The following is a 19924-nucleotide window of genomic DNA, read 5'->3' on the forward strand; positions in this document are numbered from 1 at the left end:
AGCAAAGCGCTGGGAAGGGGGCTGGGGTAAGAGCTATGCATTCCCTCTGCAGAGAGGGCTGGATTTGGGGTTCTCTGCACCCCATGTTGAGGCAGTGTGGAGGACATGGTCACGCTGGCCAGGCAGGTGCTCTGGAGAGCTGTTTGGGGTGGTTGCCTGCAGCATCGTCTGCAGCCCTCGGTGTTTGGGTAGGTGGGCGGAGGTGGTGAGGTCAGCGTGGCTGGGAAGGCTGGCGGAGCAGGAACGGGAGAGCTCTTAAGCCAACACAAACTGACCACGTGCTTCGCAGGGAGATGCTTCAATACAGGGGAGCAGGTGGGTGAAATAGTGAAAGAGTCCATCTAGTAGTTCCTGCCACCTTCCAGCCAGAACTATTCACCTTACAAGTTTGGTGAGGGAGTTCTGTGGGATCCATTAAAGCTCTTGCAAAACCTGGTAAGAATCAGGACAGAAGATGTTCGGGCTAGGAGAACCCTGAAAGCCCAGTTTGTTCTGCGGTAGCTCTGCCTGCATCCTCTGTGTGTGGGGTTAGCACCACAGATCATCTGCTGTGCAGCAGGGCCGGTCTGTCCTGCTGCTCTGTCTCTGTGGTCCAGTGTCAACATCAGAGCTTGCTTTCAGCCTGCTGTGAATTGGCCAGGACTAATTGAAGATGTCTCGTGAGTAGCTGTGCTGAAAGCCACGTAGGTCGTCTGAAAGCCGCGCTGCAGGGTGAGCTCTGGGGTGACTTTCCCAAGGCAAGGCACAAATGTAGCTCCAATTCCTCTCCTTGATTTGGGAGAGGCATCTTGGATGCTTCCAGCCCTTGCTGTGCAGGTTTGCCGTGAGCCCTGTGTGTCTAACAGGAGGAGGAAGCCACTCAAAGTGATCTGTGGCTGCTGAGAAGCAACGTACTTATCAAGTATGATCAGAAGTCCTGATGCAGGACAAGCATTAATGGGCACAGTGCTTCTGGACTTCGAGGACTTCAGGGGTGATAACAGCTGGGAGTAGCACTGGGGTAGCAGTGCTGAGACTAAGGGGAAGACGTGCTTTTGAAATCAAAGTGTGACCTGATTCCTTTGCTCCATTTTTCTACCTCGTGTATGTTTTCATGAGGCACTGCTCCTGCACAAGTCCACATACAGTACCTGAAACAAGTCTGAACGCGAGGTTTTGCTTTCTCCCAGTGCTTACGTGCGTGTTTTCTCTCACCAGCCATCAAGGTGAGCTGCGTTGGATCCTGTGGGGTATCTAACAAGATCAATGACACAGCGTGGACCGTGGAGGAGCAGTACTTCAACAGCACGCTGTCCCTGGCAGACAAAGGTAAGGTCCGCAAAGACGTGATAGAGATCTAGGATTCGGAGATGGTCTACAGAAATGTGTCACCGAGACTTCAGCATCTTCTGGATGTGCAGTACCCTTTCCTGGGTTGCTATGGCCCGTGCACAGGGAATGGGAGCCAATATTAGAGACTATAAGAGCTTAGAAGGAGCTGTGCAGAGATGCATCCTGAAGAGCTGCAGAACTTGGCAGCCACCCTGTGAACACTGCTCGCGTATCCCCTGGCTGTGGTCTGCCTGAAACGGGGCTGCCAGCAGCGACTTCTCTGCTGTTTTGAGGCCCTGAGGGTTCACGCGGCTCCGCTTCCTGTGCGTGTTGTGGCCACAAAACACCGATCAAAGCTGATTGACAGAAGCCAGTTACAGACCAGGTGTTTGTGTTAAAAGGGATGTGGAGACGTCACTTCTCCAGGAGAAACTTTGGTTTCGTGTTAAAACAGCCTGGGACAGTTACCACCGCTCCCCCTGCAAGCCGAGATGCCCAGAGATAAGCGGTGGGGTTGTGTTATCCTGTGGGGTAAAGTGACACCAGCAGCCTTTGGGGAATCTGGGCTGGGATGAATGCTGTCTTTCTGCTGTTAAATAGGTCAGCCTTAGCACAAATAATTCATGCTGCGCCCTGGCTCCTGTTGAAATCAAGACGTGCCAGGATTCACCTGCCGAAGGCAGTGGCTGTAGCGGTGACTGAAAGCCCAGGTTAGCAGGAGCTTGGCTCTCTGGTGCTGCTTTATCCAATAACAGGAAGAGGGTAAAGCCGAAGTGGCAGTTTCTGTTGGCTCAGCAATTTTTCGAGCAGAGCTTTTAGCATTGAGGGGAGACTGACCTCATCCTCCAGCAACTGGAGAGAGCGCTGCTTGCTCTGGGCTCCTGGCGAAGGCAGATGGCTGGCTGGCTCGCCCCTCACCTTGGCTTGTAGCCCCAGGGCTGCAGTTGGAGGTGAACGGCCTGGGAGGGCAGTGAGAAATGTTCCTGCCTGGTTTTGGATGTGGTGCTGAGCACAGCCAGAGTGCCCAGTTGTGAATGGCATGGCAACAAAATCCCAGAGGCTTTATAAGGTGCTGCGGACTGTTGAGCTGAGCTGAGTTGGGAGCTGGAGGCTGCGAATGTTTGGGGACTTTGGAGAGGTTTAAACCTGCAACTGCACTGAAAAATGCACCTTCCAACTTCTATTTCTAATATTTAATGATTCTAGGGAGAACTGCGGTATTTTGGTCAGTTCTGTCCCAGTAAAGCTGAGCAGTGGCAAAAGCCAACCAGGAGACAAGAGCGGGAAGAGGTGGGTGTGCTGTTTGTTTTGCGGCCCCTGGGAGATTTTGATCCCTGCTTCAGCAGCTGGTTCTTGTTAGGTTGCCCTTGGGAGCCATCCCCTTGACAACTGGGACCAGCATGGACTGGGAAGGATGGAAGGAAAATGCATTGATGGCTACACGCTTTTGCGGCTGTGAAGTGTCCCCTTTGAAGGCCTGAATTCCAAAGACAACCAAAATTTGGTATTTCTAGTTCTTAAGCCGTTCCTAGAAAGCCTCAGTATTTTGGCTCTTAATTTTCTGGGAGCCAGACTCTTGCGTATCGCCCAGTGCAGCGCTGGTATCTGTCACCGCTGGTATTGCAGACTGTGCCAGCCCGAGCCGTGAGCCAGGGCCGGGGTGGGCGCTGGAGCCGCTCACGGAGCTGGCAGCTGCCCAGCCTTCTGCCTGGGGTGTGATGGGGACAAAACGGGCCAGCTGACGTCTTCCAGAGCTACCGCAGCTCTGGGCAAGAAATAATAGTGCATGATTTATCAGAGACGTAATGAATTGAATGGAAAATCTGTCCTGCAGGATGGCAGAATGCTGCGCTCCAGAGCTGAGCTGTGTTGTGGTGTCGTTACGTCTTGCAAAGCTATAGCGCAGTTATGGGGAAAGGGCTGCTCCCAGCAGCACGCCAGGTACTCACCCTCACTGACCTGTGCTCTTCTGCTTTGTGTGTCAACGTAGACACAACCGCTGGGAGCTCTTGGCCTCCAGCTCCCCGCTGCCGGGAAGCAGATAAGGAGAGGATGAGCGGTCTCTGCACATGGGATTGCAGCCAAGGGCAGAGCTCGTGCGGCGTTTGCTCTTTGTGCCACTGGTACAAGCTCAGGAATTATTATCCTGGACTTGCCATGTTGGTCCCATTCCCTTCCTCCTGTGCACCGAGGAGGCAGGGGAGCGAGCGATGAGACATGGGTGGGACAGGGCAGCGTCGATAATGGTTTTGGACCCAAGTCCTCTCCCAGAGATGGCTTTGCAGCCGTCCCTTGGAACTGCTGCTCTGGCCTGCGCGGATATGGAACAAAAGCCCCGGGGGCTGGCAGCGCTCCAGCCTGCGGCACGGGGAAGCAAGATAACTGTCTGCTGTCACAGCCCTCGCCGTGACATTGATGCATGGCTGGGCTGGAGGAACAGCGGGGAAGCTGGGCTGCTTCTCCACGTCTGTCTGTCTGTCTGCTCCGAGGGGCTTGCTGGCAGCATGGTGTCCGGGCACGGCACAGCCCCGCAGCGAGGCAGCGGCTGGGGTTTGCCAGGGGAGTCGTGTGGTGGACACGAGCCGCAGAGCAAGGGCCTCGGCGCTGACTCAGCCGCAGCGTTTTTAGGCTCCCCAGGAATAGCTCTCAGCTGCTCCGGCCTTTCCTGAACGGAGTGTGAAGGAGTTTTGGGCAGAGGGACGGTCCCTGGGTGCCTGCTCTGCCCAGAGCAGAGCTGTCCCTCTCCCTGCGGCTCTAGCAAAGAGCATTCGGCAGGGACGGGTTGCTCTGGTGTCTGGTGGCGAAGCAGGTGCCTCTCAGGAGATGCACCCAGTGCTCACGGGTGCTCCCCTGGGTGCCTCCCTGCAGGTCTGACACCCGTCTGGGTGGGGAAACTGAGGCAGGCTGTGCTCCTGGCTCTAGGGACGTGGATGTTGAGTTGTGCTGTGTGTGCTGATGGGTGATGGCAGGAGCCCAGGGTGCGGGTGAGTTACGGGAGCTGGAAGTGTTCCTGAGCAAGCTCGCTCACCAGCACGTGAGTCTGTCCCTGGCCAGCGTCGTGCAGCCTCAGGCAAGAAGTGTCGGGCACCTCCAGCAAAGGTTACAGTGGCTGCAGACAGATACTGTGATGGTGCATGGAATGGTCCTGCCGTGTGGGTAAAAACATGAAGAAACCTTCAGGTGAGGGCTGGCTGTGTCCCCCTGTTCCTTCTCACACCCTGAAAAGGAAAGATCAGGGGGGCGGGCAGGGACCGCGGGGGCCCCGTGGATGGGGTGGAGGGGCTGCCTGTCTGCGGTGCTGCAGGAGCATCTCACCCACCAAGGGGGATGTCACCTCCTGGAGGGGGGTGTCACCCCTCAGCAGCACAAATGGAAAATGGATGGAGGAAGGGGAGGATGCAAAATAGATGAAGGGGAGGAATTTGCTTCTGCCTCAGAGGACTCTTCTGTTTCTGTGTCCCCCCTTTGCAGCAGTGCTGTTACCTCTTCTTTTTGAACCGATATGTTAAAAAACAAGGCAAGGGGCAGCAGCCTGTCCTTGTGGCAGAGGGTGGCGCCAGGCTCTGGCAGAGGGCACGTCCAGCGCTATAGCATCGGCTGTGGTTGAGGGAGGATCCCAGGTGTCCCCAAGGCCACACAGCCAATGCGCCTCCATCCTGCCTGTTCCTGGTGAGTGGTTTGTGCTCCAGCAGGGCCACGGCAGGGCTGGCACCTGGGGGACTGTGCAGGGGGGCAGGATCAACCTGAAAAACCACCCACCTCATGCTCTCCTTACCCACATCCTGAGCAGTGACTTTAAAAAACAGTGAGCCGCACTGTTTTGAGGGCAAGTGACGGGAAGTGAAGAGGTTTGCAAAACTATTCAGGCTTGAATTGCTCTTTAAGCATCTAAAAGCAGCTCCACGCTTCTCCAGCCACACACCTTTTTGTTGAAACAAGTGAGGGGGCAGCTCATTTGTAGCATCAGCTGTTGCTTGTGTTACATGCTGTTTGGGTTTTTTTTAAGGGTATGTATAGCATGAGAAAGGAGGCAGGCCCTGAAATAACCCAGATGCCTGCTTTGCAACGTAAGGCACTCATTTAAGGCACTGGCCTCACCCTTCATTTCCCTTCTCGCCCCTCCTGGGAGCAGCACCCAGGGTGCAGAGGGCTCAGCCTTCCCACTGGAGCATCCACAGGTTGGCGACTGGTGTTTTTGCAGCCGAGGACCCTGCTCATGTCTGTGCTTGTCTGGACAAGCTGGAGGCACCGCAAGCTGCTGGGGCACGGCTCAGGGTCTGTGCTGTAGCCTTGGCAATGACACACAGGCCAGCGGTTTAATGAACTCGGCTTCTTTACATAAAAGCTGCTGGAAAGTGCCAGATGTACCAGCTGGTCGGGAGCCTGTGGCTGCTGTTTGCTGGAGGACGCGGTGCAGTGCTGGGGAGCTCGCTCAGCCCAAGGGCAGCGCTCGGGGGAGGCTCATTATTTACCTTCTGGAGGGGAGGCCAAGGGGGGATTTGCTTTTCCCACTCAGCCTGGGTTTGACTTGGACACTTGCTCCCTGGTGCTGGTTTTTCTTGGGTCGTCTTTTTGCAAAGAAATGCAATGGGGGTGGGAGGAACCTCGCAAGCGGGGGGTGTTGGGTTTCTGTAGGTGTCAGTGGCGCAGGAGATCAAGTACAGCAGTTGCTGTACAAAATAGCACTGCTTGTACCCGCAGCTCACAGACAGAGAGATGCTTCTCTCGAGCCAATATAATGGAGTAATTCAGCTCTGTGGAGGCCGCCCCCTCTCCCCCTCCCCTGCTGCAGCTCTGCCCATATCCAGGAGCAGGTCCATCCTGTGCCTGTCCCCACACGGGGCTGTTTTCTTTGCACACCGTGTATCTCCGACTGCACACACAGCTCTTGCCCTGTGGATGGGTTGTGCATGCAAAGACAGACTTTTCTTCTGTTCCCTTTAAATCCTGCTTGTACCTGAGTTGCACCCGTGTGGGGAACTGGCTGTAATTTCCAGCTGACCTTACATTTGGCAGCTTGTTAGTTAGCTAGAAGGCGCTGCAGGGAATTCCTGGCTACTCCATGCGCTTCCTTTGCTGGCAGGTTTCTTGCACAAAGAGCTAGAAAGGGTCAGCTGTACATCACTCTTCCCTGGGGTCGTTCTCCGCCCACCTGGCACAACAGCTTTGTGGCCAACAGTGGGCACAGGGTGCCGATCCTGTCTTCTAGCTGGATTTAGAAAGCTTAGTGACCTGACTAAGCAGGTATTGAGGATGTGGGTCTCTGGTTCTGCGCTCAGGAATCGCTCTGCAAGCAGGAGGTGGGGAAGTGGCGGTGATGCTCCTGGGCAGCCCCTGGCCAGGTGGGAGCAGTTACAGGTGTGCTCCTGGCCACGCTGTGCTGCTGGGTTCAGGACCAGAAACTGCAGGTTCAGCGCAGGAAAACTGTGTGGAAGGAGCTGTAATTGCCTTTGGTCACAGCAGCTTCCTCAGCACTTCCCAGTGTCTTGCCTCAACACTGTTAATCCTGAGTTGTTTTGCAGCGTTGCTATGCTGCCAGATCCTGCGTGTTCACCGAAAATGTCACTTGAAAGGTGCTGATGCAGAGATCTGTAAGTGGCGGAGCCTGAGCCTCAGTGCTGGGCGTTCTGGTGTGTTCTCTTCCTCAGTCTGTACCTCCTGTGTCCATCTCGGCAGCATTAACCGTGTTGTGGCACAGGAGCTGTTGGTGCTGCGTGTTTGTGCGTGTGCAGATCCGCCGTGAGCGAGTTGCTGCTTTGAGCGCGGAGCCTGCTGGGGGCTGTGCTGTGTCCTGCCGCTGTGGCAGCTCTGGTGGGGACGGGGAGCTCTCGTTTCAGTAGCTCTGAGCGGAGTCTGTCCTGGCCGGTCTGGCCGTGCTTGCTGGCAGGTGGCTCTTCCGCCTGTCGGCTGCTCCCTCTGAGGCACCTGCATCTGCTGCAGGGATGGCACCAGCAAATGTGCGTGTTTACCCTCATTTGTTGCAGTTTGTAATCCCGTGTATTAGCTTAATCCAACAGAGACTGAGTTGGAGTCCTCCACTAAAACTGCAATGGCCTGGCATTGCCTGAAGCACCCTGGCACTGAATAAATTAATGCCTCCCGGCTGACATCTCTGATACAGCCTCATGTGAGCATGAGCAGCTCTGACATTTTTGCTTATGCCTAATACTCCATTTTTCTGGGCTGCAAAGGTGGATGAGGAGAGACAGAGGAGGGCAGGGTGATGTCCTGGCTGTCAGGACCGCAGCGAGAGGGACGGTTCTTACAGGAGCTGGGGAATCGGTACCTGCACACAGGGCAGGGGTGCCTGGTTCTCCACCCAGAAGTGCAAAACACAAACCTGCTGCTTTCCTGCTCTCTGCTTGGAGAGCCTGGAGAGGAGAGTACCCGTGCGCACCAGCAGCACTGGTATCAGTTTAATTCAGCACCTTCCAAGGAGCTCTACTCCCCATGAGGGCTGATTTTAGGCAGCAGAAAGACTATATTGCTATGAGCAATGGGCCAGCAGGCACCAGGTAGCTTTCCGTACTACGTGATTTGGCCAGCACGGTTAATGCATCACTTGCTAAGTAGCCAGAGAGAAATTGCCATATGGCGGGGCCTGCTGTTCCTCTGCTAGACCCAAAAACTCCGTGTACTCCACAGGCACAGCTTGTTCCTGCTCTAGAGCAGCAGGAGGGAGCAGAACCCGCTGCCTCTGCCTGGGGTACCGGCCCAGAGAGCTGGAGGTCGGGGCAACAGCCCCGGTCCAGCCGTTCCCCAGCTCCTGTGCCTGGGGTGCAGGGATGCATTCCAGGCTCCTGGTTGTGGCTATGGAGCAAATGACACTGTCATCTTTGGGGGATGGAGGGAGTGATGCACAGAACATTCATCTTTTTTGCCCTGGTCTAGCCATGGCCGCAGTGCGGTGTGTGTCGTACCGCACGCTGCCCTCGCCTGGCCCTGCAAACTGCTGTGTGCTCAGAGTCTGAACTCTCCCAGCGCACCAGAGCCTGGGATCGCACAGGGTGAGTAATAAGGCTCGGCTGAGGCCATCGTGTTTGTGCATCAGTGACCAAGGCTTCTCCCAGCCCTTTTCTGGCTTCTCTTCCTCTGCCGCCGACCTGGAGGTCCTGGCTGTGTTGGGGAAGGAATCAGCCTCGCCCAGAGACGCTGTGACAGCCCGCGGCTTCCAGCCCAAACCCTTTCAGCACACGAGCTGTGGCAGAGTAAGCTCCACTTGGATCCTTTGTTTAGCAGCATAACTACAGACGTGTGGTCATTTCTTCCACAAGCAGTTGAGACGGTGTTGTATTTTCCCATAGCAATGCTGTGGGGAGAGAACAGAGTGTCCAGTGGCAGGGTGGGCTCCGGGGTATGGTCAGCTCGAGCTTTGCGTGGAAACCCCACACAACCCTGGGGAAAACCTGCTGATTTCTGTCCCTCTGCTGCACATCAGTGTGACCACAGTGCCCTGAGTGTTGTGGGGCAGTGCTGCAGCACCGAGGTCTGTCGGGTCACGCCGGGCTGGGCTCAGGGCTGCGTCCCCTGTCCCTGGTGACGCTTTGCAGGGTCTGATGGCACAGGGGAGCCCACCTGGGCCCAGCTTACCTCAGAGGACTCAGTGTCAGCCCTCTTGATCAAGGCGTTTCTGCACATGATGAGTCCTCCCAGTCCTCCACATTCACTGGTACAAGTGAACACCCCCCATCCCAGCGTGGAGTGGCTGAGCTGTGAACAGGAGGGTCTGTTTGCTTCCAGGCAAATCTCCGCTGGATTCAGGGAAATCTCCAGGGTCGCTCTCCGCTGTGCATAGTAAGGCTGCTCTTCCACGCTGTTCTGTTGTCGCTGCTCCTGCTGTCTGGGTTTGTTGTTTTCTAGGCTGTCTGGTGCAACAGCTCCTTTCCCTCCAGGAATTTTTAGGGAGGGTGTTTCCAAAGGCTGCGTGGGGGCGGCTGATCTCTGCTGGCTCGGCGCCTATCGGGAGGAACGGCTGCTGCAGGTACAGCCCCGCAGCAGAACCCTGCTAATCCAGCTGCCTCTGCTGCCTAATGACTGTCTCAGGGTATTTTTAGCTACACGTAAACTTCAGGAAAAGCTTTTTGCAGCCGAGCACACTGTGGCCTTTGTTCAGACTTCAGGGAATGGGGAGGTAATGGCTCAGTGCGGCTGCGGTGGCTTGCACAGCCCTTTCCTCTCACAGTGCGTTTCCAAGCGGCTGCGTGGGGCTGTCGGAGACCCCTTGAGCGATGCTGAACTCCTGCTGACCTGCTCCTGCCTGTGTGCCGTCTGTGGCTCGCTTTAGCAAAGCTGGTTCAGGAGCAGCTCAGAATGGAGCTTTCAGAAAGCGCTGCTCCTCCTGGGTATCTGCATATTAGGGTGGCCATCAGAAAAAAACATCTTGCCACTGCCTGCTGCTGAGAACAGTCTCTGTTGCAAAGCCACCTTGCAGGTGGAATTAGCACATGAAATGTCCTGGATCTTTACTTGAAGCTCTCGGGCTGGAGGGACAGGGCAGTGAGAGGCTTCCCATGGGTTTTGTGTCCCCCTGGCTGCTCGAATGCCGGGATTGCACAGTGGATGTGGCCGGGCGGGCAGAACAGCTCTGTGCTGTACGCGATGCTGTGTCTCACTTGCCATAGTCCAGGGATCTCTCCAAGTTGCACACGTTGCCCTGTCCTGCCATAGTGATGGCCGCACGGGACGGGCAAGCGCTGTGATGTCCCTCACAGGGAGCTGAGGTGGCTTTTGCTACTGTTTTCCATGTGAGAGGTACCTGGGTTTTGGGGCAAGGTCAGACTGTGCCCTGCCTGTGCTCACAGGGTGGCTGGGACAAGGCAAATTGCAGATGTTCCCCACTAGACCAAGACTAGTCAGCATTTGGAAATGGAAGCTCAGCTTTTAGGAGCAGAGCTGCCAGCTGGAGGGTACAAAACTAGTTGCCACCTCCCTTCCCTCTCTAAGGGGGCACTCGGTTTGGGACTCACCAGCTTTCCCCCGGCAAAGGTACCAGACACGTGGCAAAAGACCAAAATGGGAGTCTCCTGTCTTCATCAGGATCATCTGTTTTTCTTCATCTTAATTTTATTAACCCTTGTCTCTGAAATAGCTCTGGCACTGAACTCCAGCACCCCTTCTGCTTTCCGCACCAGCGGGTTTCTCGAAATGCCCCCTTGGGCTGCTGAGGCGCCTACAGACAGGATTGGGGTCCCCAGCCGGACACAGGGCTGAGGGTGCTGCTGCTGCCCCTCCACCAACAACCTGTCCAGACAGCTTCTGCGCTTGCAATAAGGGCAAGAAATGCTGGTGTTCAGCTGGAAACTGGGGCTCTGCGAGCAAATGAAGCTGCGTGCGGTAGCACCTGCATGTGCGGGTAGGACCTGGGTGCTCGGGCCAGCCTGCTGGAAAATTCCCCATACATGGAGGATCTCAGGCATAAAGATGCTTCTCTCCGGGGGAAGCAGAGCGTGGGCTGGAAGGAGCAGGTCTGGAAACAAGAGCTACTGCTAATTGCCCGCAGCATCTCTCTGCTTAATGGAGTGGAGAGCAGAGCTTTCCCCAGCTCCCAGCTCGGATCCTGTGACCATGAGCTGTGATGCTTTGGGTCTGTGTGAGCTGTGGTGGGGCACGGCTTCAGTCTGGGGAGCTGGTCTTGGAACTCATTGCTGCCCAGGAGGGGCAGGAGCGGCCTTTTCCAGCCCTCCTGTGCAGCTTGTCGCGGGCAGGAGCTGCAGGAGGGATTTACAGGCTGTTCGCTGCCCTGCTGGGGTCATGGCAAGTCTGAGTGTCCTGTGAGCCAGCAGGTCTCTGGGTGCTTGGCTTGGTTTGAGCTGTCAGGGTGCTCTACCTGACTAGTTCTCATCTGGTGACTGATTCAGAGGCTGGGTGACCTGTGTGTAACCTGCATTGGTGCCACCACGTCATGCGGTGGCTCCGAGAGCTCGACTGTATCCTCAGCAGGTGATGCTGGTGTGTGCGTCGCTGGGAGAGCTCCTGGCCTTGCTCGGTGCCGCCCTTAACCTGTGGGATCCCTGGTTTCTGCAGGGGCTGCAAACTGAACGCGAAGGGCTCGCAGGTCCGCTGCCAGCCTGGCTTTCTGTTGGTGTGCATGAGCTGTGTGGGAGCTTGGCCAAAATGACCTGTTAGGTCACGTCACCTGGAATGTAGAAGAGGCACTTTCATCTTGTGGGGTCTGTGGGCTCTTCTGAAGGGTCTTAGAAAGACTGTGAACTTTCATGCTCCTAACAGGAGACTTGAAATCCCTGTCCTGCGTGGTTATCTGGGGCTCTGCAGGTCACACAGCTGGGGAGTCTCCAGGTCTTGGTGGAAACTGGGTGGCCACTGGACTCCCATCTCCCTCCTTTCGGCATCACGGTGACAGCACTTGCTCCCTCTGCCTTCCACATGGAGCAAGTCCCCTTCCTGCACAGGAGAGCTATGTATTCCAGTTTATCGATTTGCTTGCCAAAAAGTACAGGGGATGGGTGTAAGATCAATGTTGAATGGTGCCCGATAAAAGGCACAAACCCTCAGAGCAGCAAACAAGCACTGGGTTAGTTGAGTCATTCATATCAGCCAGGCTTTACTCGGTAACCAACAAGCAAAGGCACCTGCTACATCTCAAACTGCTCCTGTTCACCGAGTCTTCCCAAGAAGGGAATAGAAGCTGCCCCATATCGCTGTGCCTGCCTGGCAGTCACCGGCTTTGTGCCTCCACCTGGTGACAAGACCGGGTGTTGCATTTTAGCCTCCAGAATTTGGTTGTATTTCCGGGGATGGGGAGGGAAATCACCAGGGAGATGTTCAGGGTGGGCTGATGGGAGTGAAGGACATAGTGTATAAACAGACATCTGTTCGTTCTGTCCTGCCTTGCCTTTGTAGCGATACGCGATGGGATGCTCGGTGTGTTATTTGTTCTGCCCGCCTGTGCGCTGCAGGCGGGATGCACCGTAACTGGGGTGTCCCTGGGGCCCCGGGGGGTGCCTGAGCGAGCGGAGGGGCAGAGGTGCAGCTTTCCACACCGTGAAGGATGCACCGAGTCAAAACGCCGCCTCCCCTCCGCCTGCTGGGTCACAGTGTCAGCGGGGAGGGATTTACCCTTCTCTCTTCCCCGCTTCTCACATCACATAATCCGCTTAAATCCCCTGACGACAGGACTCTATTACTGCCAGCTCTGCAGAGCCAGCGTTGCTAACGGGCAAGCTGTCTCCTCTGTCATGCATCAAGCGAAGAGCCGCCCAAATCTGGAGTGTTGGTACCTCCAGCAATGATCCTCCAAAGCAGAATAATAAGCACAGCTTGATTTGATAGGTATCCAAGTTTTCCCTTAGCACTGCCACTTTAAAAACAAAACCTCTCTAGAATCATTTTGGTTGGAAGAGACCCTTAAGATCATCGAGTCCAATCATAACCTGACTCTAGCACTAAACCATGTTTACACATTTTTATCGATAAACCTTGATGCTTTTCTTACCCAAGGCAACTTTGGGAGCTGCCTGGTGTTACCGGGTCACGCTGCGGGTCCAGTTCGGCTGCTGTGGTTATCCTGGGAGGGAACTGGGAGCACTGGAGGGTGGATCAGCTCAGGAGGTCTTGGTCTGTAGCTGTTGTTTTAGCTGTGCGCCAAGTCTCGGCCCTGAGCTGCACCCTCGAGGCCACCATTGCAGAGCTGGATGCAGTTGAAGAAAACCTGTATTGAGGTTTTAACACGTGGAAATGTTCTCCTTGGCTTCTGTTGTTGAAGCAGCTGGGCTGAGGTGTTGCAGGGCCCTTCTTGGAACCAGAGGTGATTTAGGCCTGGAGGAAGGATCTCTGCTTCCAGCTCCTGACCGCTGTCAGTCTGTGTGGGGCTTGGTGCGTGGCCAAGGCTATAATAGTGACTTGATGCCCACCAGACCTCTGTATCACCCTCAGATGGTGCCTGGGCTTTCTTGTCTCCCCCTGACTGACTGCAGCCTGCTTGAGGAAAGACACACAGCATCCCTTCTCCATGCCCTGTGTCAGTAGTCTGGGACTAACTGCTTGCTGTGGCACTGGAATCCCTAAACCCTGCCACAAACTACCTTATTTCTGGAGTACCTTCACACAGACCCAGACGTTGGGAATGGAGATGTCTCCTGTCACAAGGGGACGTGGGTGGCAGCAGGTGCAGGTTGGACTCCATGAGCCTTGTGTGTCCCTTCCAACTCAGGGCATGCTATGACTGTATGGACTCCAGCACTGCTTGTTGGGTCTGGAGGATGAGCACGGAGTTGCCTGGTGGGCTGAAGGCAGCTGAACAAGTTGGGTGCTGTTCCCCAGCTGGTGGCCTCTCTCTGGCAGATCACGCTCCGAAAACGTTGTTCCAAGGCGATGGCCGGTCCCGCTCACCTTTGGTTCTTGTTTCCGCAGGGGTGCTGCCGGCTGGAGAGCACAGCTTTCCCTTCCAGTTCCTGCTGCCAGGTATGACGCAGAGAAACACCCGTGGGCACTTCTGCAGCCTCTGGAGCTGAGCTGAGTGGGATTTGGGAGGGATGGCAGAGCTGGCAGCTTGGCCAGAGACACTGCAGGGAGCAGCACAGGAGCTTAGGCAAGCGGGTACATTCTGCACGGTGCAAAGCCGGGTCCGAACTGTGGCTGACGCCTCTCCAAGCGTGACCCAGGTGTGCACAGGGGTCCTGGTCGGTGGGTGCACCTGTCCTGCACCCAGCGCTCAGAGAGAGGGTCTCTGCTCTTGAACCCATGGCTGCAGAGGGTCCCTTCTGCAAGGAGGTCACAGCGAGGTCTCTGAGGCTTTACTGCTCAGTCCCAGGTCTTTCTTGGGGGATCCCATCTCTGAGGTACTTGCAGAACTCTTTAGGTGAAGATAAAAAGCTGTTTAAAGAGACCATTTATTTCCAGTTCAGAAATGCTTGGCCTGACTCAGTCTTATGATCCTTTTCTTTCTCTCTCGACTCCAGCCTCTGCTCCTACATCCTTTGAAGGTCCTTTTGGCAAGGTCCTCCATCAGGTGAAAGCTGTGATAGACACACCTCGCTTCTCCAAGGACTACAAATGCAACAAGATCTTCTACATTCTCTGCCCTCTCAACTTGAACGACATCCCTGACATTGAGGTAAGAGTGAGGATGAGTGTGGTGGGGAAGTGCCAAGGCTTCAGCACTTGTCCTTGTCACGCTTGCTGTCTGGGTGGCTGGACAACTCTGAGTGCATGTCCTGCCTGTGCAAGAGCAGGACAAGGACTCCTGATCTGTCCTGCTTTGCCATCAGTCCCTGTTCCCAGGAGTTTTCTGACTCTGCCACATGTTGCTTTGAAATATTTAGGTGAATTTGCAGCACGCAGAGACGTGTTTGCCAATAGCACCGGGTGCTTGTAGAGACCTGGGTTTGGGGAGCTTGCTTTGGAGGAAAGAGCGACTAATAGGACAGCAAATCTGAGGGGATGGAGAAGTGAGACCAGTTGTCTGTGGCTGTGCTGGGTTGCTGGTTCCTTGTGTCCACCTACACCAGATACTTTTGCTTGCATGTTTTGAATCTGAGTGTTTTCCTGGATGCTCTCTGATGCTCGTGAGCCAACATCTCTGTGTCTCTGCTGTCCTGCAGCAGCCCAACACTATGTCAGTCACCAAGAAGTTCAACTACAAGCTTGTGAAAAGTGGCAACGTTATCCTGACCGCCACTTCGGATCTGAGAGGGTACATCGTGGGGCAAGCGATCCAGCTCCGCACCGACATAGAGAACAAATCGGGCCGGGACACCGGGCCCGTGGTGGCCAGTCTGCTCCAGGTAAGCATCCAAAAATGTGATTCTTCAGCTTGTGCTGGTCTTGACGCCCCTGAGGCCTCCATGAAACTGGGGCAGTTCTCAGCACAGTGTGTATCTCTGCTACATGTGCCTGGGATGTGGCAGGGAGGAGTCCAGACCTCTGGCTAACTCTGTTTATCTCTACCTTCCTGGGGAAAAAGGTGGCAGAACATCTTGCTTATACCAGTTCAGTCTATTGTGTCATAATGGGTGATTCTGCCCTGCAATATGCACGTTAGGTTTGTACTCATGTTTATATGACAAAGCAGTTGGGTGGTTTTCCTAGACACAAACCCCTCCACAGTCTGTCATCTAGCTGTGTTTTCTCCTGTCTGTACAGAAAGTGGCTTATAAATCCAAACGCTGGATTTATGACCTGAGGACCATCGCGGAGGTGGAAGGCTCAGGAGTGAAAGCCTGGAAACACGCAGAATGGAAAGAGCAGATCCTCGTTCCAGCACTGCCCCAGTCCATTCTGCAGGGCTGTAGCCTCATACATATCGACTACTACATCCAGGTGAGTACTTGGTGCTCTTGGGGAGCTCCAGTGGGCTGTGCTGCAACTTCTGTGCTGCCCTCAGCACAGGACACACATGGACCTGCTGGAGAGGGGCCAGAGGAGCCACAGGAATGATCCGAGGCTGGAAAACTCTGCTGGGAGGACAGGCTGAGAGAGCTGGGGTGTTCAGCTGGAGAAGAGAAGCTCTGGGGAGACCTTAGTGTGGCCTTTACGGACTTCAAAGGGGCCGAGAAGAAAGATGGGGACAGACTTTTGAGCAGGGCCTGTTGTGATAGGACAAGGGATGATGATTTTAAACTGAAGGAGGGAGGTTCAGGCTGGACATGAGGAAGAAATTGTTGTCCCTGAGGGTGGTGAGAGCCTGGCCCAGGTTGGCCAGAGAGGTGGTGGATGAACCATCCCTGGAGACATCCCAGGCCAGGCTGGACGGGGCTCTGAGCAACCTGAGCTGGTGAAGATGTCCCTGCTCATGGCAGGGGGGGCACTGGGGGAGCTGGGAAGGTCCCTCCCAACCCAAACTATAATATTCCATGATTCTGTGCTCCCTTTTGGGCTGAGCTCCATCGCTGAACTCCGTAGCCCTTGTACCAGGTGAACCTTCCCAGCGCAGTGTATAATGAAGAGAACGCCACTGTTTTTCCTTCTCTTCCAGGTTTCCCTCAAGTCACCAGAGGTTTCCGTCACTCTCCCCATTTACATTGGTAACATTGCTGTGAACAGGGTGCCCCTGAGCCCCTCCCGCTCCATCCAGCACATCCCATCTGCAGTGGTACCCAGTGCCCCCCCGGAGGAAGAGGAGGCTGCCGGCGGTTACCACCCCATGGACAATGTCTCGATCCCCACCAAAAGCCATTCCCAGCAGCAGCCGTTCAGCTATGCCCCAGGACTGAGCTTCCAGGAGATACGGGTGGACTCGGAGCAGACGGGCTCCCCAAACCATCCCACGCTCTGCCTGTCGACGGGAGCCACTGTCCCTTACTACGCCGAGGGGAACGTGGTGCCCGTCCCCACGGCCAGCTCTCTCATTTTGCCTCCGGAATACAGCACGTGGGGGTACCCGTACGGTGAGCAGCTGCTCCTCACATCCAAACGGGCTGGCAGTGTCACAGGAAACATCTCCTATGACAAGAGTCTTTGCTAGCTGTGAGCTGGGGGGGGTGTAGGGGTGTCAGAGAGGATTGTGAGATCTCCAGAGGCTAAAGCAGGCAGAGAGGAGTCTCCTCTTACAGCTGTAAAAGCTGGCTGGCCGTTCCCACGTCTACACCCCTGCCTGCCCTGGGCTTGTCGTGAGAGGATCTCCCTGTTCTTAAACGGGCTTTCAGCCTCCCACTGATAGAAAAAGCTTCTTGGCGTGTGGTGAGGCTGGTGGAGCAGAGCCAGGAAAGTGATGTAACTGAAATCTTGTGTTTGACTGGGAGTGGGCGCGCAGCTGGGCTGGAGACACGGGCTGCGCGGGCGGGAGCTGAGAGACCGTCCAGGGCGGAAAACCTGGGGAAATCCCAGCAGGCTGGGTTCCTGCAGCCCGGCTTGTCCTGAGCAGCAGTGCCTGTCAGCACCGTCCTACCCAAATAAACCCGTCTGTTAGCGCTGGGGTAGCGACACACTCAATGTGTCACCTCAACCCAGGCTTGGGGCACACGGAGCACGTGTCACCAGAGGTGCTGGAGTACATGAGGATGCTCATGAAAGAAGGGGAGAAACAGAACAGGATTTGAGGTGCTGATTTTAACCTCTGTAGGCATCAGGACAGGGATGAGCTTGGCTGCCTCAAATCCTTCATGTGCACACAAAAACCCTCTTTCCTCTGCGGGGTGCTGGAGAGAGAGTGCCTGTGTGCACGGTGTGTCAGCAGCTTCGCTCAGCACCAACATACATCAGCTGGGGTAAGGGAACCTCCCAGACACCCACCGTAACCACCTTCTTTCTTTTCCCGAGCAGAGGCGCCTCCGTCCTACGAGCAGAGCTGCAGCAGTGCCAACTCCAGCATCAGCAACGGCAACTAGCCCACCCTGCTGCGAGTCTGCCGGCGCTGCGCACCCCGGGCGCCGCGGTTCGCCTGCCTACTGCAAAGTCTGGGACAGCACAAGGCGTCCTCTCATCTCTCTGGCTGCTCGGTGGGGTAAATGACACATCCCGGCCTGGGCTTTTTACATCTCTCTCTAAGAAAACGGGGGAGGAAAAACCAAAAAGGGCAGCCAGGGCAACCTGTGTGTGTGCAGGAGAGGTCTGGGAGACCGAACCGTCTCCTGCTGCTGCACCAAGAACTGGTTTTGCCCCGGGGATGCCCGCTGCAGCAGCCTGTGTTTAAAGTACTGTAGTCAACACTAACTGCTTTACTATCGAAGCACCTGTGATGCCTTATCTGAAACGCTCCTGACTTGGCATGTCTCCTCTGTGGGTGAAGGCTGGGCTGTGTGGACTTTCTCTTCTCTTTTAGGGGCCATATGCTCTGCAGAAATGGTGTTGACAGCCCTTCTTCCTTGTCCTTGTAGGTCCTAAGGGTAGCTGAAACAGGAGGTTTCTTGGAGTAAACAGGTTCGGAAGGTCAGGGACTTTTAAAAAGCCAAAAGCACAAGCCCTTGCTGTACCTGTGTTGTGGGGTGAGTGACTGGCAGCCTTTGGTTCTCTTGGTCCCCGCTGCCTGCGTGCGGTGAGAGCAGCGGGGAGCTCGCTGGGGTGCCTGCTCATAATCCAAGAGCCCTGGTGAGCTGTGGGGGGACAGCCCGGTGTCACCAGGGGGTGCCCACCAGCTTCTGGCCCTCTTCAGCAAGGGCAGCTCGTCAGAAGCCCAGTAGGAGAGTCCATCCTGCTCACTGCTCGACCACAGTGCCCAGGATCAACAGCCTGGTCGGTCTGCAAGCGGGGGGACCTGATCCCTGTGTCCCATCCCCACCCCTGCAGGGTGCCCTCTCCATCCAGCTGCCGCTGCTTCCGGTGGGCCAGAATTACGTGACAATCAAGTTAGAAAAGTCTTTCCGATGCTACCTCTGAGTCTGCCCAAGGACCCTGTCCCTGGAGCCCCTTCCCCTGGGGACAGCCCTCCCTCGAGGCTCATCCTGGCGTCTCGTCCAGGTCTGCGCTGCCGAGCCAGCGCACGAGGGGAAACGTTCCCTCCGCAAACTGGTACCAATTTATCACTTGTCTCCTGAGCCTTCTCGAGCCACAGCAGGATGGGAAAATGAGGGAGCGGGAACACAAACTGCTGCTCTTCATTTACCACCCGCGCTGGACCTGGCAGGTTGGGGGAAGAAGCTGGTGGATGTAAACCAACATATTTCTTTTGCGCTTTTCCCCCCCCACGCCTTGTTTAGCTTGTTTAGTATTGACTGCCCAAGCTGAGGAAACCACAAACCAGATACGTAAGAGCCTCAGGCATCCAGCCACGCAGAAATTGTGGACTGCAGAGCTTTGGCACCTCTGAGAACTGGTCTCCAGCTGCCTCATGCTGGGCAGGCAGTAGCTAATAAACCTGTGGGGAGCGCACAGCCTCTGCACAGCCCCGGCAGCAGCTGGGGACAAGCCCTGCTTTGCACTCTTTCTTTGCAAATGCTTTTTATTTTATTTTATTTTTTATTTTAAGTGTTGAACCGCTTTAAGGATAGTGTAGAGAAGGTGCCCTTCTGAGCAGTGCTGGCACAACATGCACCAATGGTGATAGGATGATTGTCATTGTCCCTGAATATATATATATATATATATATATATATATGAGATGAAGTTTTGTTTTTAACGATTGAATTCATAAGTACAAATTTTAATGCTGTATTTAATAAATTATTCTAAGAGAAAGGCTGTGCTTTTTCATCCATTCCTGATGCTTCTCCATGTGCCTGTTCATGCCAAATCCAGGAACGCACCTTGCTGATTTCTTACAAAATGAAGCGAGTTTTGTGCTCTCCCCAGGAAGGACGGCGACCTCTGCCGCGGCAGCTCGGGGAGGACAAGCACGGGGCAGCCTGAGCGCGGTTCCACATGGTCGGAGGGAGTTTGGCACCATGTGGGCTCCGCTCTGGCAAGAGGAGCCGCTGCTCTGCTGCTTCCCCGGCCCTGTGTCCCCAGGCTGTGGTTTGTGCCAGTGGCTCGCGGGTCCTGGACGGCGTCTCTGCTGCCGGGGTGGCGGGGAGGAAGGGGAGAGCGGACTCTCCCTTCAGGAGGATGGAGATGGAACAGCAAGGGCTGGCTGGCAGGGCTGGAGGCCACCAGCCTGTGCCTTCTCCTGAAGAGACATTGGGAATAAACTTACTTAAAATGGAAGAAAGCTCTTCCCTGCACCCACAGTTTGGTGATAGCGTGTCTGAAGTGTGTAGGTGTTGCCTAAACGTTGTCATTGCGA

General features: G+C 55.4%; 1 protein-coding gene across 1 annotated transcript in view; it reads left to right on the forward strand.

Moving 5' to 3' along the window:
- The window catches only part of ARRDC1 (arrestin domain containing 1), a 33836-nt gene extending 14456 nt beyond the window's left edge, over positions 1-19380 (forward strand). Inside the window, exons 2-8 of the mRNA XM_082067572.1 lie at positions 1198-1308; positions 13681-13731; positions 14229-14383; positions 14871-15053; positions 15412-15588; positions 16244-16655; positions 17530-19380. Coding sequence (XP_081923698.1) covers positions 1198-1308; positions 13681-13731; positions 14229-14383; positions 14871-15053; positions 15412-15588; positions 16244-16655; positions 17530-17594 — 1154 coding nt within the window. The 3' untranslated portion in view covers positions 17595-19380. The remainder of the gene's footprint in view (positions 1-1197; positions 1309-13680; positions 13732-14228; positions 14384-14870; positions 15054-15411; positions 15589-16243; positions 16656-17529) is intronic.
- Positions 19381-19924: the final 544 nt, after the last annotated feature.

Source organism: Streptopelia decaocto, assembly GCF_964273445.1.
Source record: "Streptopelia decaocto genome assembly, chromosome: 17".
NCBI classification, from domain to species: domain Eukaryota; kingdom Metazoa; phylum Chordata; class Aves; order Columbiformes; family Columbidae; genus Streptopelia; species Streptopelia decaocto.